Below are 16710 nucleotides of genomic sequence, written 5' to 3' on the forward strand. Positions count from 1 at the left end.
TATGTGACAGAACTGACTGATTTGATCTTAAAAGAGGATTATATTTTTATATTTGCCTTATGACTGGCTACTTGTGGCTTGGATGGGCACATGCTTTGCTGGGTAAAAAACTGGCTGGATGGCCAGGCCCAAAGAGTTGTGGTGAACGGAGTTAAATCCACTTGGCGGCCAGTCACAAGTGGTGTCCCCTAGGGCTGGGTTTTGGGGCCACTCCTGTTCAACATCTTTATTGATGATCTTGATGATGGGATCGAGTGCACCCTCAGTCAGTTTGCAGATGGCACCAAGTTGGGTGGGAGTGTTGATCTGCTCAAGGGTAGGGAGGCTCTTCAGAGAGACCTGGACAGGCTGGAGCCATGGGCTGAGGCCAACTGGGGGAGTTTCCATAAGGCCAAATGCCGGGGGCTGCCCTTGGGCCACAACAACCCCCAGCAGCGCTACAGGCTTGGGCAGGAGTGGCTGGAGAGCTGCCAGTCAGAGAGGGACCTGAGGATGTTGATTGACAGCTGGCTGAATATGAGCCAGCAGTGTGCCCAGGGGGCCAAGAAGGCCAATGGCATCCTGGCTTGTATCAGAAGTAGCGTGGCCAGCAGGGACAGGGAAGGGATCTTGCCCCTGTACTTGGTGCTGGTGAGGCCGCACCCCGATTCCTGTGTTCAGTTTTGGGCCCCTCACTACAAAAAGGACATTGAATGATTCGAGCGTGTCCAGAGAAGGACAACACAGCTGGTGCAGGGTCTGGAGCACAGGTCGTGTGAGGAGCGGCTGAGGGAATTGGGGTTGTTTAATCTGGAGAAGAGGAGGCTGAGGGGAGACCTCATCGCCCTCTACAACTACCTGAAAAGAGGTTGCGGAGAGCTGGGGATGAGTCTCTTAAACCAAGTAACAAGTGATAGGACAAGTAAGTTTATGGAGGGTGCTATTGGTACCATTGACTAATAAATGGCACTGTGGGATTTGAAAGACTATGGAAGAGTATACTTGGAAAATGGGTATACTGAAAATAGGCTAAAATTTAGTGTTAGTACACTTTAAATTTTTCTTCCAATAAAGTATAACATTTCTTGATTGTTTTCAAACCCAGTCTGCTTTGCCTGTCTGCCTAAGCTCTTATGGGTTCCACAGCCTTAAGGAAGATCATCTTCTGGCAGTCTTCTCAGTTAGGTTGTCCTGTTTCAAGGCGACAGACCCTTTCCTTTTAATTTACCCCCTGTAAAAATGATTGACTGTGACTTTAGGATCACTTCCCAAAATTTAAAACCTTAAAGGTCTGGAGTGGCAGCTTATGTTGCAGGTCCTGTAGGAATAATGGTATGTAATGAGAACTTCGAGTACTAAAAAGTAGGTATACTTTATGACTTGCATTCATCTGAAAGTTCAGAAGCCAAGAACCTACTGTTTTTGCTGAAGTACTGGTTTATTTTTAGACTTGGAAAGTGTGTTATATTTTAAAGAAAAAGTTCTTGCCATGTTTTCAGATCTAAGTGCCTGGGAAAATATTTAGGTCACAGTCAAATCCTGTGCATGTTATTGTACCTAGATGTGCAATATTTAGCTATTTAATGAATTTAGGTCACTTTTTCCTCCGCAGTGTCAAATATGAAGATTAGTTTTAATTTTGAAAACATTTTGTCACATATTCCAGAAAAATGTTACATTAGCAAAATTAAATCCCCTAAAGCTTCTTCAGTGGATGGATTTCAAGCTATTCAGTCTCTTGGGGCTTTCAGCTATTTGATGCACTGTGCTGGTAGTGGGCCTGTTGCCTCCTTTAGCGGCTACTCTGGTGGGTAGTGGTATTTCAAATATAGTTCCAAACAGATTGCAATTGCATCTGGTCCTACATATATGCTAGAAATACATTCAGTCCACTCACACTTGCGAGTCCCCTGCCTGCTGTACTTAGTGTTCTCCACAAGTGCTTAGTAATGCCTCTAACCTCATGTAGCGTGCAAAAATGTTTGTTGTAATCAGTAATGATTTCAATTTCATTATGCACGGTACTTAAATCTTTTTCTGTAACCAGACCTATGTGGAGAGCACTACCTGTCAAATGCTTTCTTATACTGTTAATAAAGAGGGCTCCAGATAGACTAATACATGTTCTTGCACTAGTCTGCTGGTTTGCAGAATTAAACTTCATGCAGCTGTCTGAGGAGCTCTTTGAATGTGAGTTTTAGCTACCCCAATCAAGAAAAAACATCCCTGTGAGTGAGTTTTTCCTTTTGGTAGGTCGAAGAACCCTTGCTGTTATCACCAAGCTGGATCTTATGGATGCTGGCACAGATGCTATGGATGTGCTTATGGGGAGAGTGATTCCAGTCAAACTTGGCATCATTGGAGTAGTGAACAGGTCGGTCTGTGCACATTAATGCTATTTTTAAAACTGTGTTGATATGAAGTAATGCTTTTGCCTTTTTTAACCATGAATACAGTTTTAAGAATAAGGTGACTTGATGTTGAAATAAACTTCTGAATAAGCGAGAAGCACACTTCTCAAAAGCCTGTCAGTTGTTCTTCCACTCAACCAACTGCTGATTTAGAAAGCTGTAGGGACACTTCTAAAAGAACTGTAGTGTCACTTCTTTCCACTGTTGTTTTTTAGCTTTGGAGATGCTTCTGGTCAGCTGTTAATATTAGCACTGATCATGCAGATACTGTATATATTAGTGCTAACTGCATACGGTTATAGTACTGTTCACTTATTTTTTGCATTAGGTAGGTCAAATCTGATGTAGTTTTGACAAAAGTGTTTCTTGGTCTGTGCTGCTCCCCATACTGATTTGTTGACTGTGCTGCATGGAACAACAAATAAAACCCCTTATTGTCTAAGGAAGATGAATTATGAATGTAAAGCAAAAACCAGCTGTTAAATGTCCTGTCCAGAAAAGCAGAAGTGTGTATTACTTTTACTTTGCATCTATTAACTATCATGTAACTCTGCCTTTTAACTTCAGAAGTCAGTTGGATATTAACAATAAGAAGAGTGTAGCTGATTCCATTCGTGATGAGTATGGTTTTCTTCAAAAGAAGTATCCTTCCCTAGCCAATCGAAATGGAACCAAGTACCTTGCTAGAACACTGAACAGGTATTACATACTGTGTAAAATAAGATAAATGTGTGCTTTTAATGGTACTTTAAGGTATAGACTGCTGTGTTAGAAATATATGTAAAATTATTTTTACCTTTCCTTTCTCTTTTGTTGCTGTACAGTAATACATTAAGGAAAACAGATTCCAAATTCAGTTTCTGAATTTACTGTAACTTTCCTGAATAAATGTTTTCCTTCGGTAGTTATTTTCTGTCTTATATCTTTGTTTTGATGCAGATGATAAAGCTGAAACTTCTTCTCCCTTCTAATGAGGGACTGTTTTCTATTTTTAGACTACTGATGCATCATATCAGGGACTGCTTGCCAGAACTGAAAACCAGAATCAATGTTTTAGCTGCTCAGTACCAGTCTCTGCTAAACAGCTATGGGGAACCCGTTGAGGATAAAAGTGCCACTTTATTGCAGCTTATTACCAAATTTGCCACAGAATATTGTAACACTATTGAAGGAACAGCAAAATACATAGAGACTTCGGAGCTGTAAGTACCAAATGGTTTTCTAGAATATTGACTGAGTAGTTAGATTGATCCAGTGGCTCCTGCTGGCTTTCATTTGCCATAGTACTACACTAGAGCATAACATACTCAAAAATGTTTGAACCCAAGTAACCGTAAGAAATGTTTGCAATGAGAGCTTTCTTTTCTTGTTTGCTACTTCCCTTGTTACTTTACTCTTTCAGATGCGGTGGAGCCAGAATCTGTTATATTTTTCATGAGACCTTTGGAAGAACTTTAGAATCTGTTGACCCGCTGGGTGGCCTTAACACAATTGATATTCTGACTGCCATTAGAAATGCTACTGTGAGTGTTCTGTATTTCTAAGTGTTGTTTCTATATATTTGATTTGAAGATAAGGTTTCAACAAATTTGTGCTCCTTCAGTCCTGTGAATTAATAATCTCAGCTGAATGAGTTATTATGAAGAGGCTGAATCCTGCTTTTTGGTATTTTAAGTGGAAAAATTACAACATCCAAATTTGCAGCCATTATCCTTGATGGAATGAGTTTAAGGTGAATGCTTACATCTCATTACTGTTACAGGCTGAAATAAAGCTCAGGCCCAGCTTTAGCATCCCTGTGCTGAAGCTATTACAGAAATGGTGATGGAAGGCGGCTTCTGCATTTGTTTTGCATTAAACGCTTCTCTTAGTTATGAAGACTCATTCTGAGATGTATATGCTAGGACACATTCAGATATTTTAATTATATATAAGGGACACAACTTTTCAGTGGTTCAGTTCATGACAGATTTGGCTTCTTGTGAATATGTGAATTGATGTTGCTCAGAATTAACAGAGTAAGTTCTCTTAAAATTTGCAGTATATAGAATGTATATACTTAGGGCTTGACTTTGGATGTCAGACACGTAAGTCTGCTTTTGTACTGTCTTCTGTTGGGTGTGAACAGTCAGGTTTCTGCATGGCCAGTAATACCTCAGACTTGGAGTGCATTAGGTACTCTGCAGAAATGGTCTGTGTGCATGCTCTTATTATGTAAATGTAAAATGTAAAACAGTATTTAGTAACAGGAGAGATGTCTTGTTGATACATGACATTATATCTTTGTGTTTCTAAAGCTAATTTAAAAAAAAAAAAAGGAAGTTTCAGGTAAAATATGTTTTATGTATAGCTAAGTATAGGTCTGTATGGTCATAAATGAAACTATCCCAAACACTGTAGATCAGTGACACTGTATTGTAATTATACTTAACAGAAAACCCACCTACCTTGCAGTAAGAATTGTATGCCCAGGACTGTAAGTTCTTCTGAAGTTAGGAAGAGAATGTCTTTGCCTTTATAATAAATTTCATTTAAACTTAAATCCACAAATGTGAAAAGAATTGTTAATAATTGTAAGCCTAGAGTGACATTAGTACATATATAAATCTTCAAGATTCTATAAAGATTATGTTAAATCATTATTTAACACAGAGTTTGTCTTAAAGGATATTTTTATTTACATTTTATAGCTTTTATATTTAAATATTCTTGTCACATATTTTCAGAACTGTGAGTGTTCTTTCGGGTTCAAGCACTGGACCTGATTTATCCTGTACTTCACCAGATACTACTTCATAGAAATGTATCTTAATATAAAATTTAGCAGCTTTTTCCCTCCTTTTGAACTAGGGTCCCCGTCCTGCCTTGTTTGTTCCTGAAGTTTCATTTGAATTGCTTGTAAAAAGGCAAATCAAACGTTTAGAAGAACCTAGCTTGCGCTGTGTGGAGCTGGTTCATGAAGAAATGCAGAGGATTATACAGCATTGTAGTAATTACAGTACACAGGTAAAAATGCATGGTTTAGAATTATGTTTGTAATTATTGGGCTTTTTTTCTCAGCTCTTTCCCCCCCAAATTCTGTAAATCTCATCAGTATATTTTTTTTGCTTTTAGGAATTATTGAGGTTTCCTAAATTGCACGATGCCATAGTTGAAGTAGTAACCTGTCTTTTGCGTAGAAGACTTCCTGTCACAAATGAAATGGTAATTGTCCATCTACCTATAATTTTGCTGGAAAAAGTGTGTGCTTTCTGGAGTCTTGATGCTTACGTTTGCTCTGTATTGTCAGAAACCCAGATTATTAAAGGAATCTTAACATATTTGTTAAATAGCTAGGTATTTAATATATACACAGTTTGAAACTTCTTCGTATTAGAAGATAGATAAAAAACAAACAGTGGGGGGAACCATCTTCAGCTTATTGTCCCATGTGTTTCAATTTCCAAAGAAGAATTTTATCAAAACTTGGGTTTAACATCTCCCAGTCTTTCTGATGTAGGTATGTTTCCCTCCCTTGTAACAGAGTTCAGGGTGCAGTGATGAAAACTAAATTGTAGTCCTTATTCTCTGTGTTTCAGAGGTAAAATCAACACAAAATGTTGATTTTGCTCATAATGCCCTTTAGCTAGTGAGATCTAAAAATTCAACTTCTAGCTTTTGAGTAAATGTGTTTTAATATAAAAGTCTGGTTTGGGCTCCTTACTCAGGAGGAGACTTTCAGTTACTGTGTGTGTTTGATGTGAAAGCAAAAATTGCTCTGGATGCTTACTATCCCCCACAGTGAGCCATCTTTCACTGGTGTAAATGTTGTATGTGGCTTGTGGCAGAAGGTTAACTGTGTAGCTCACTTAATTACTATATAGCTTACACTCATTAAATTGCTGAGTTTTGTTTATTGCTGGAGAGGGGTTAGCTTGAAAAGCTAACAAGTTAAACTGATGTAACATCCAAAATGGCTGAAGGTCTGAATGTATTGTAGTGAATGAATGAATTCCCTTCTTGCCTTCTGGATCATAACTTTAATGTTTTTGGGGCACTAAGAATGGGTTTTTGCCATGGACAGTTAGAGTATGCTTTCTAGCATTGTAGGTCATTTGCTTTTCACTAGCATTAGTTTACTCACTGAATTTTTGAACTGTGAATGACATTGCCTTGCAGGTTCATAATCTAGTGGCCATTGAGTTAGCATATATCAATACCAAACATCCAGACTTTGCTGATGCCTGTGGTTTAATGAATAACAACATAGAGGTAAGAAAATACATTCTTAAAAAGTCTTTTGACTCTGAGAGCCTAAATAATTGGTAAAAGAACAAATGCTTCAGTTTTCATTCACTGAAGCACTGTTCTACATTTTGAAGTATAAAAATGTCATCTACTACAAACATGGTGTATACTCTTACCTTGTGATCTGTTGATTTATTAGATTTATATTGCATATTCATGAATGTAATGGTTGATATTTCACTGACAACAATTCTGACTATATTTCTGTCTGGAAAATAAGATGGGCACCTAATTGAGTATTGGCTGTTAAATGAAATTTTTGGAAGAGAAACTTTAGATAGTTATGAAATACTATTTAATGTTGAAGTAACTGCATTTTGTCTCTGACAGATTGTCAGTAGCTATAATGTGTTATCCTTTCACAAATGAGATGAATGAGTGCGGGAGAGCTGAGCATGCACACGACCAGTGTGATCAAGCAATGCCCGTTTATTACAACTAATTCAGCCATTTTATAATGTTCTCCCGCACACGTGAGTAACATGCAGTGCAAGTCCTCAAGATTGGACAGTCAACTTAGCCCGCGCTTTAAACCTTCTTATGATTGGATAAAAGTGCCACATCAGCCTTGCCAGGCTTCCTGCCTTGTGTAACTTCCTCTTCTGTCCCAACCCCTTCCGGGGGTTGTTTGTCTCGTCGAGTTTCTCCCCCCTCATTCAGGGTCACATCCTTACCGCATTCTTGCTCGGCTGAGGCTCTTATCAGTCTTGTTCTCACGCAGGATTGCTCACATGTCCATTCTCTCGCAGAAAGTCCTCTTGAATCCCAACAAATGAGTATTGTTTGCTCCATTCCATTTTTAATTTCTGCTTTATTTTAGCATTGTTCTTGCATCTCTGTGTTACCGCGTTTCAATCTACCTAAGGCAGTTTTCTTTATCGATCTCCCAGAAGCCCTTTACAATTTCAATGGGTTTTGTTTTTCAAACCCAGCTTTGATTGATAATACTTGTTGCTGTCATCATCATATAGAAACAGTTGTCATACACCTGATCTGCTCAATGCTTTCTTGCAGTACTTCATACATCTGGCTAAGAGCTCACTAATATTCTTGTGTTCTCCTCCTTATCCAATGTTTTTTCATAGTAATATTATTTTTTTTTAAACATGTATGTTTACTATTTCTGCTCTTTAGTTTTAACTTTTATTTTTTCTATACATAAATTCTGTATTGACTGAATATGCAATTGAGTTTGCCTTGGTACACTGCTCTTGAATCTAGTTCAGAAACAATATGCATGCAAACTGCCATGAGTACAAAAGTTAGGAAGTGAAGCTGAACATAGGACTTTATTGTATTATCATGTGTTACTTAAATTAGGTCTTTCCAACATTTTCCTGAACAGGACATTTAATTTTTTTAAGAAACAAAGCATGTAAACCATCTTATCCTATTCAGTGGACAATCAGATTTAATTTCAAGAAAAATCAGACCTATCTTTGTCATGACTGCATGAAATTCTGTTTTTCTATAAAGTGAATTCTGCTGCTTCCTTCTTCCTTTTGGGCTAATCGTAGTTAACCCTGCTGTCCGCAGAATCAAATCCTTTTAGATTACCTTGAAGATTTAAAGCAGAATGAGGGCTGTATGGTATCTATGCTGAGCCAAACTGTGTGGCTTTAATCTGTTTTTTTCAAGACTAGATTATGGAGTGTGTTGCAGTTAAGTTTTGTAAAAGTTTTTATACTGAGAATTAACTTTTGACCAGGTAATCAGAGTGGTTTTATCCAAATAATTGAGGTTTTCGTAGAATCATAGTATGACTACATGACACTGGATGAGATGAAATTACTAGTGTTTGTCTCTAAATGTAAGTGATCTGTAAAATATGATTCTTGCATGTGTTGATACAGAGTATCAATATAATTGAGGTCTTGCTGGATTGTTTTTAAAGGAACAAAGGCGTAACAGGTTAGCTCGGGAGTTGCCTTCTACTGTGCCACGAGACAAGGTAAGTGCTGATTTTTATTTATTAATTTAAAGTTTAATGCATTCTCTTTTGATCCAGTCTGAGTATTGGGAACTTTGATATGCTGCCCTAGACTTGGGAGTATCCAGGTATTGACATTTTGTCTTTCAACTTCATGAGAGAGAAGTGGAATGTTATTCTTCCAAAGATGCAGTGTTGGCCAAGTTTTTGAATCTGGGATTTCTGAAGATGTGCCTATAAATTTACATTAATATTGCACTTATTACTTGTATGTCATCTGAGGTAAGGCTTAAAATGACTGCAGTTGCTGACAATGGAGTTGGAACTTGCATGCTTAAATTTATGGCTGAGACACACTGATTTCAAAACTAAACAAGTGATTTTAAAATGTTCAGTGTGGCAACATTGTGACTTGGTGATTGGTGGGGGTTTTTTTAAGTCACTCTTAAAACTGCAATTGCAGTCTTTGTTTTTTGGGGGAGAGAAGATGGTGGAAGAGGTCACTGTTATCTAGTGATGTATTCTGTCTCTGGAGCATGCTTAGCATGCTTAGTTTTACTAGGTTTTCAGGTTAGTTCAATGACAAGTAAGTACATGAGTGGAAGAACCAAATGTCATGGAGAACATTGCTTGGCTGTAGAAATGAATGGTCTGACAATCAGCTGAAACTTTAGACAGTTAGGTATTTAATATTATGTGAAGTATTTAGAATCCAAATATACAAAATGTAGTTTAAGCTCCTCACAGGTTATAATGGGAATTAATACAGTTGATAGAAATTGGTTCATTAAGTCTAAATATTAAAAAAAACATAAAGGTTCATTTAAATAATACTAAAAAGAAGACAAAGTCCTAGAATGTATCTAATATTACTGCCTTTAATCAGTAGAAGCCAGCTGATGGATGAACTGGGAATTTAAGGTAGCTAGTTAGAGATTGCTTTCAGTGCTCTTTGATCCTGCTTTTTATTGACTTCATATGTATATCATCGATGTAGGAGCTGAAATGAAATTGAAGGCCAGATAAGCCAAAAGTCTCTTAACTGTCTTGGAGATGCTTTTTTTTTCTTCTTTTTTTTTTTTTTCTGCTTATATTACTGTTCTGCTTGCAAATTCAAAGTATTTTCCTTTCTGGATTTTTAAAGATGCTAGTAGGTAAAAGTGTATGAAATTTGCTAGGTAGATTTGGTGGTCTTCAGTTGAATTTTTTTTTTTTTTCCCTCCCTGCATTTTTTACCTTCCTTAGTCTACTAAAGCTCCAGGTGCATTGACACCTGCTTCCCAGGAGACTGTTACTGCTGCTTCTGCTGAGGCTGATGGCAAGGTCTGTCTTGATTTTTCCTGTAAGCACTGCATGCACATTTCTGTTGTGGTGCACCCCAGGTAGTATGGAAAGCAGTTTGTATTTAGTGCTCTGTCACTGACACAGTACACCCTACAGACTGCTTGGCATTGTGGATTTTAGTATGTGCAGTGGCAGGTAAAGATGTGCCGGTAGGTGGCAAAGTCACTGCTTTCTGTTTGAACCCTTGGATACAATATATTGTGCTGCAAGTTCGCAGCATAATTTGTCTTAAACTGTAGTCAGTAGATTGTTTGGTGCAACAGTATTGTAAGCAAAAGTGTTCAGCATGGTTGTTAAATTGCATGTTTGTGTTGACAGTTAAAGAAGGAGGACAGAAGATAAGCTTAAAAATGTGAGTTTCCTGCTTCCTGCAGGGAATCTTTGTAGGCTTTGTTCAAACTGAACCTCCTTCTTGTTGTTTCACATAATCGTTCAATCCCTGGTTTGTTTATTTATTTGTGAAATGTGTTCTTCGGTGTTTTTCTACACTTTAGGTGTTAAAATAACAGCTCATTACTGTAAAGACTTTTTCCTAATTGCTTTCCCTTGGAGTCAGAAAAGATGTGTAGTCACAAGTTTGTGTATTAGGAGTACCAAAAGGATTCAGGCTTTCTGCTTCATTGCATATGCACATTCAGCTTCTACTACAAACAAAGTAGTTACAGCCAAAATCTACTCAGTAGTAGAATTTTAACTATTATTTTTGTCATTAGAGTTTCTGATATGCTGCAAATGTTAAAAAGAAATCAAGAGCTGCTGTGAGGATACTTTTGTGATGTAAGAAGTTGCAGGATGCTGCCAAATTTGGTTTAGTTTTCCCACAAAACCTGTCCTTTGTTGGATGGCACATACTCAACACTTTTTCTTGTGAAAGAATGTAGCTTTGTTTTTGAAACTACTTTGGAGATAGAGCAGGCTCCACAGTAATACTGAATGAGAGTGGCACAGGGATTTTTGCCATTTTGAGTAGCTATCTTGCAGTCAGAAATAATGTAATGGAGTCTTCCTCATCAGTGGTTCTCTCTTACTAGCAGAGGTTGATTTTGAGCTCTTATATTGTATCTTTTTGCAGTGCCTCTGAACAGTTGTGAAGTTTAAATAAAATTTCTGATGTGCCCAGTTTAGCTGGGTTTCTTCCTAGTATGCAACTGTTGGTATTCTATTTGCCATGCTTTGTTTCTCACTCTTTTTTTAAGACTTAAGATCATCCTGTGGTGTTTTAATTGTAAACACAACAGATAAATTTAGCTTATTTCCTTCTATATCTGAAACAAGACAATTAGTAGTTCAGGGTCTTGAAGGACTTTGTTTTTCAACCGGCAATAGATTTTAAAGCACAGTAGTAAATAGTGTGGATACTAGGCTTATGGAAAGGTATAAAATAAAAATTGCTACCATTCCACATCAAAATAAACTGGGGTTTTATTAGTAGATGGTATCCACCACATAAAATTAATATTTCTTTTGTCCAGTAATTCCTAATGTTTAAAGACTTAGGTGTTATGTCCTTTTCTCAGGAGATCAGTGTCTTTGTCTGGAACTTCCCAGAAACTCTGATCTTCACTTCCAGAGGATTGAGATTTTTGTTTTGTTTTGATTTGATACAAAAAAAGCTTCTGTAAATTGAGGTCTGGCAGCACAAACACATTCATAGCTGTGGTACCCAGAAACATAAATATGTGTATTTTTTAGCTGTTACTGTAAGAAATTTCAGTTTATATTTCAATAAAATACCAAAGAATTTAAATTCAAGTCTTCAAAGAGCTGTGGTGATCTTCAAAACAGACTTTCAGAATGATCCTGATAGTATAGGTTGTGTTGTTCCAAGGATGTATGGTAAAAGTGGTAAAAGCCAAATGATTTAGGAAGACCATTCCATGTTTCAGAATTGATTTGTAGACCCTTAAAATGCTGAGGAGCTTCTCTGTGAGGCATTTTCATACCATTATTAGGAAGAATACAAATTTTAAAAGATTTCATTTTACTGGCATTTTGTGTCAGCTGTAAGCAGCAAAGGAAAAACAAAGGTGAGGCATGTGAATAATAGAATGAAGGGAATATACATATGAAAACCTTATTTTTAGTGAGTCTTACCTATAGCTCAGTGATAACAGATTTGATCAGCAGTGTTTTGCAGTGCTGGAGTTTTAACTACAATGTTTCTTCATTGTGCTGTTTGTGCAGGCTGCTCCTGGAGCAGGAGATACATCTCAGGAGCCTGGAACAGGCAACTGGAGAGGAATGCTGAAACCGTCAAAATCGGAAGAGGTATCGGCAGAGGAAAAATCCAAGCCAGCTGTAGCTCTACCTGCTAGTCCTCAAAAAGGACATGCTGTAAACCTATTGGATGTGGTGAGTCTTGAAGAGCAAATACCTCCCCGTTGTAGTTCAGGCTCACGAAAGAAATCTGAATTCCAGATCTTGTAACTTTGCTACTAATATAGGGTATCTTTGTAAATAGTTAATACTATAGGGACAGGGAGCTCTTACTCAGTCTCTTCTGCTTTCCTGCTTGCCCAGTCCTTCTTCATACCACCCCCACCCCACCCCTCCCATTTCAGCCTATGATTTGAGATAACTGGCTTCCTTTCACAAATTCCTGTGCGAGTGAACTCCTTGTCTAGATTGCTCTTTATACAGAAACAAATCTTAGCTCCTGTCTCAACTCAAATTCCTGCTGTTTTAGAATTTTTATATTAGAGGAAAAGAATCATTAAAAAATACTTAATTAAAAGTAGATGAAGATCCTTTAAGTGTTTTGGAGAGCTTCATTCCTTTAGTGAGCTTTTTAGAAAAATTTAGTAGTGGTGACCTCTGACCTTTGTTTCACAGATCTGGATTTTGTCTTTTATTTCTGAAGAATTAAGATGTTTGTTGCAGGACAAGTACATCTATCAAACTACGAGATTAAAAGAGCAATAGTTTACTTTAGATTCCACAGTTTGAATTTTATTTACTTATGAAAATGAGCAGGATTGGTAAACTGAGGTGTTTTGTTGTTGTTTTTTTTTTTTTACATAGCCTGTACCTGTTGCACGCAAACTTTCTGCCCGTGAGCAACGAGATTGTGAAGTGATTGAACGACTTATTAAGTCTTACTTCCTTATTGTCAGGAAGAATATTCAGGACAGGTAAAACAAAACTTCCTAGAAATGTTTGTCATACAAATGTTGTGATATCTCAAGAGTCATGTATATAGTCTTGTTATTTTTTTTGTGTTCTTACGCTTGCAAGCAAAAAGAAAATATGATAATTTTTAGAAGGGGCAGCAGCAGTAAAAATTGGCCTTTCACAGAAAGAAGCAGCCTGAAGCAGCACTTGTTTTCTCTAATGGTTTGAGTTCTGTGTTAAGTAAAAAGGTTTAATTAGGAGATGCCTGCTTTTCTGGAGGATACTGCAGTTCAGATGGATGATTTTTAGCAAATATCTGGAATGAACTCTAGGTGCTGTGTAGCCCTGACAGAACTTGGCTTTACCATACTATTATTTCAGATGTGAAGGTTGAATAGGAACTAGGGCAGCTAAGTTTTCTAGTACTTGGCTGTAAGGATGGAAATCACATAAAAGTGAGGTTTCTGATGTATGGAACTATGGTAAAGGCCTAAAGTTTTGCTTAGAATTTGTCACATTTTTTGTAATGAAGAATGATGTAAAACTTAAGTTTTTGTGGAAAGACCTAATTTTTTATATAAATATAGGGGAATCTGGAACCCGGGGTTTAGAGCAGATTAGTGAGGTCATAAAAGTCTTGTTCAGTAAATTAATATTCTCAATATAATTTTTAGTATTTCATGACAGTGAATTGCTTTGTTCACCTTAATTTTATTGCAGTACTAGTACTAGTAATGTTACGTCCTTGCATACTCTAAACAAACCCTTCACATTCTTAGCATTTAATTATGTATGCATATTTACTGCAATCTCAAGCATTATAAATTTGATGTATTAGGAAATCCTCACCTAATTCAGAAATATTTTTAGGAAATACTTCTCAAAGATGGTACTCCTGTCCATCCCACATACTACTTGTGGAACTAATTCAGGCTTATGTGGATGGTTTGGACGGTATCTGTACCCACACAGCTTTGAACCAGAGTTTTGAGTTGCTTTCACTCTTAAGCAGGTGATTTCCAAAATATCTAGGCTTCTTTCATAATATCTAATTTTGGTAGAACTTGCAGTGTATTGACTTGAAAGGAGAATGTAAATTGAATTACTTGAGTACTAATAGATCTATATGGTCTCATCATGACTGCCCAGAAGTCTTCCCAGAACTGGCTGGTAAAGAACCATAAAGCAGTAGAATGTAGGGAGAAAATTCCCATTCGAACTTGGAAGTATGATTCCAAAAGCTCAGATGTGTTGATGAATCTTGGTTGATCTTGTGTCTGGCTGTTTTAGGCTTGCATGGTCCTTGTCAAGGTAATTCTGCAGTGAGGATTGCAGCACTCTGAGCAAAAACTATTGATCTGCCTTGATTTAGATTTAGGGCTGTGGGCACATGAGAAAAGTGTGCTCACTATTTAATGAGTGAGTACTGATTATAGGTCAACGCTGAATCCCCTCTAGTTGCAAAAAAAACTGCTGCTAAGAATTACACCAACGGGGTTGTCAAAATTAATGTGTTTTATTTCTCAGTTGGGAACGACCACCAGCATTTTTGTCATCAGTTACTGTCACTCTGATGAAATAACCTGATGTGCACTAATTCAGTTTTTGATGCTGTGTTTAAAAAATTTCAGAAAAGTACTATACATATCCTAAGTCCTAAAGAAAATCAGGTTCATTTAGATTCAATACTTGGCATTTTTTTCAAGCTCAGTGGCATGGAAACCAGAAATAACAGTGGTTTCTTTCAGGTGCTTTAGCCTGACATAGACCTGAAAAAATGTTGCTCTGCAAATTCTATCATGTCTGTCTGATGGATTATTCTTGACTCTCATTGGTTGCTGCCTGCCTCCATTCCAGACAAATATATTGTGCACACTTAAATTCCACTTGCAGTTTTAAATTACCCTCACATTATGGTCTCAGATATCAGAGATAATGTGGCCCAGTGTTTCAGTAGTGATCCTGTTTTCAGTTCATCTGCTAAGTAAGATTGGATATATGAATTCTTTCTTTGCCTCTTTCCTTTCTTTCACACAGTAAGATTGATTCTAAGGATTGAAACACTTAGCTTTTTGTCATGCCTAGCACAGTGGAGACAGGTTGGTTTATTTTATTTTTTACTCCACATATATATATAGATTTTCATGTTCTTTACAATGCAACTATCGCATTTGGAAGAAATTCAACAGCTCTCAAATTACACAAGATACTGCATGTACTTCAGAGAGAGTTTTTATTTATGCTAGTGGTAAATTCCTAGTAGTTTGAGACAAGGTTGTGTGTAGCCACTTGCTCACGCTGTGCATTCTTCAATCTAGAACAGACCTGTATTTGGGTAATTTTTTCTGAAGAAACAATCTTAATGTGCTTGCAGTGTGCCAAAGGCAGTGATGCATTTTCTGGTGAACCACGTGAAAGACACTCTTCAGAGTGAGCTGGTAGGCCAGCTGTATAAATCCTTGTTGTTGGATGACCTTCTGACAGAATCGGAGGACATGGCACAGCGCAGGAAAGAGGCAGCTGATATGCTAAAGGTATTAAAAAGATCAGGGGCTCATGGGAGTAGTTAATTACACTGAAACCATTTAAATGTGGTATTTTTCAACTTCCTTTTTTCTTTGCTGCTTTTTAGGAGTATGCTATGTATTACTTCTCTCTGCTAGAGGAATTAAAGTAGAGGAATTGAGTAGTTGGAAAGAGATGACTTAAACTGTATTTTGGGCATAAACTAAAAACTCTAATCTGGTGTTATTTTCAGTTCTATATTTGTTTTTAATTATTTGATTTTACTTAAATTCATAGTGTTCAGTGGTTCTCTTTTGGAGGATTAAGTTTACAGTGTTTTAAGTGCTGCTGATGTGTATGTTTCACCCAGAGCCTCCTGGCCAGTGGCTGGTGTATCTAGACAGTACCTCATAGCAGGAATAGTGGGAATGCTGGGACTCACTGACGATGACCCATGTACATCTCTATGACTGCGTTTGTGACATGTCTGTGTTACAGAACTCTTCACTTCTTCATTGTTCAATTATGTGATCTATCAGAGTCTATTACAGCTGCAGCAGAAATACACTGCTTTGCACTGGTATAGAAGAGTCCCTCTGCCAGCTCAGCTCGCTGCAGAGAGGTAGCAAGAGGTGCTTCTCTCTCACATGCAGTGTGGTCAGACAGCGTGTCAGAGCTTGGATACCCTGCGATACCGCTTGTCCAAGAACACCTGCAGCAAGTTTAATCTTCACTATTATATGATCAACATTTCAGTGAAGGGAACTGTTAACATTCTTTTAAACTGTAAACTTTATAGGACCAAACTCATAGCTCAAATTTCCCCAAATTTGTGTTATACTTTAAATGTTAGTATTTTGAACTTTTATTTAAATTTGCAAAGTTTAGCAGGCTAGACTGTAATGAATGCATCAGAAGGCTAAAAGTTGATATAAAATGGGTGCAGTTTCTCTTATTTTGAGGAAGGTTTAAAGCGTTAAAACTGTGTGGTGAAAAAGTGTGCCCTTTTTGTTAAGACAAACATAGGTATTAATGGGAACACTGAGTATGTAGAAGTTGCTCAAAACAATGACCATGAGCTTTTTGCTTCTAATTGGAAGTCCAGTTTTTAATTTTTAATTCTTACCTGTCTAGAGAAATGAT

General features: G+C 37.3%; 1 protein-coding gene across 2 annotated transcripts in view; it reads left to right on the top strand.

Annotated features, from left to right (window-relative positions):
- DNM1L (dynamin 1 like) overlaps positions 1 to 16710 on the top strand; it is a 31292-nt gene that overhangs the window by 10554 nt on the left and 4028 nt on the right. For both annotated transcript variants that reach the window (XM_026862258.1, XM_026862266.1), the window contains 12 exons: positions 2233 to 2353; positions 2958 to 3089; positions 3386 to 3592; positions 3793 to 3913; positions 5241 to 5396; positions 5505 to 5594; positions 6549 to 6641; positions 8572 to 8628; positions 9853 to 9930; positions 12136 to 12303; positions 12973 to 13082; positions 15437 to 15596. In XM_026862258.1, coding sequence (XP_026718059.1) covers positions 2233 to 2353; positions 2958 to 3089; positions 3386 to 3592; positions 3793 to 3913; positions 5241 to 5396; positions 5505 to 5594; positions 6549 to 6641; positions 8572 to 8628; positions 9853 to 9930; positions 12136 to 12303; positions 12973 to 13082; positions 15437 to 15596 — 1493 coding nt within the window. The remainder of the gene's footprint in view (positions 1 to 2232; positions 2354 to 2957; positions 3090 to 3385; positions 3593 to 3792; positions 3914 to 5240; positions 5397 to 5504; positions 5595 to 6548; positions 6642 to 8571; positions 8629 to 9852; positions 9931 to 12135; positions 12304 to 12972; positions 13083 to 15436; positions 15597 to 16710) is intronic.

The sequence above is a fragment of the Athene cunicularia genome (genome assembly GCF_003259725.1).
Source record: "Athene cunicularia isolate RWA chromosome 1 unlocalized genomic scaffold, athCun1 chr1_part2, whole genome shotgun sequence".
NCBI lineage: Eukaryota > Metazoa > Chordata > Aves > Strigiformes > Strigidae > Athene > Athene cunicularia.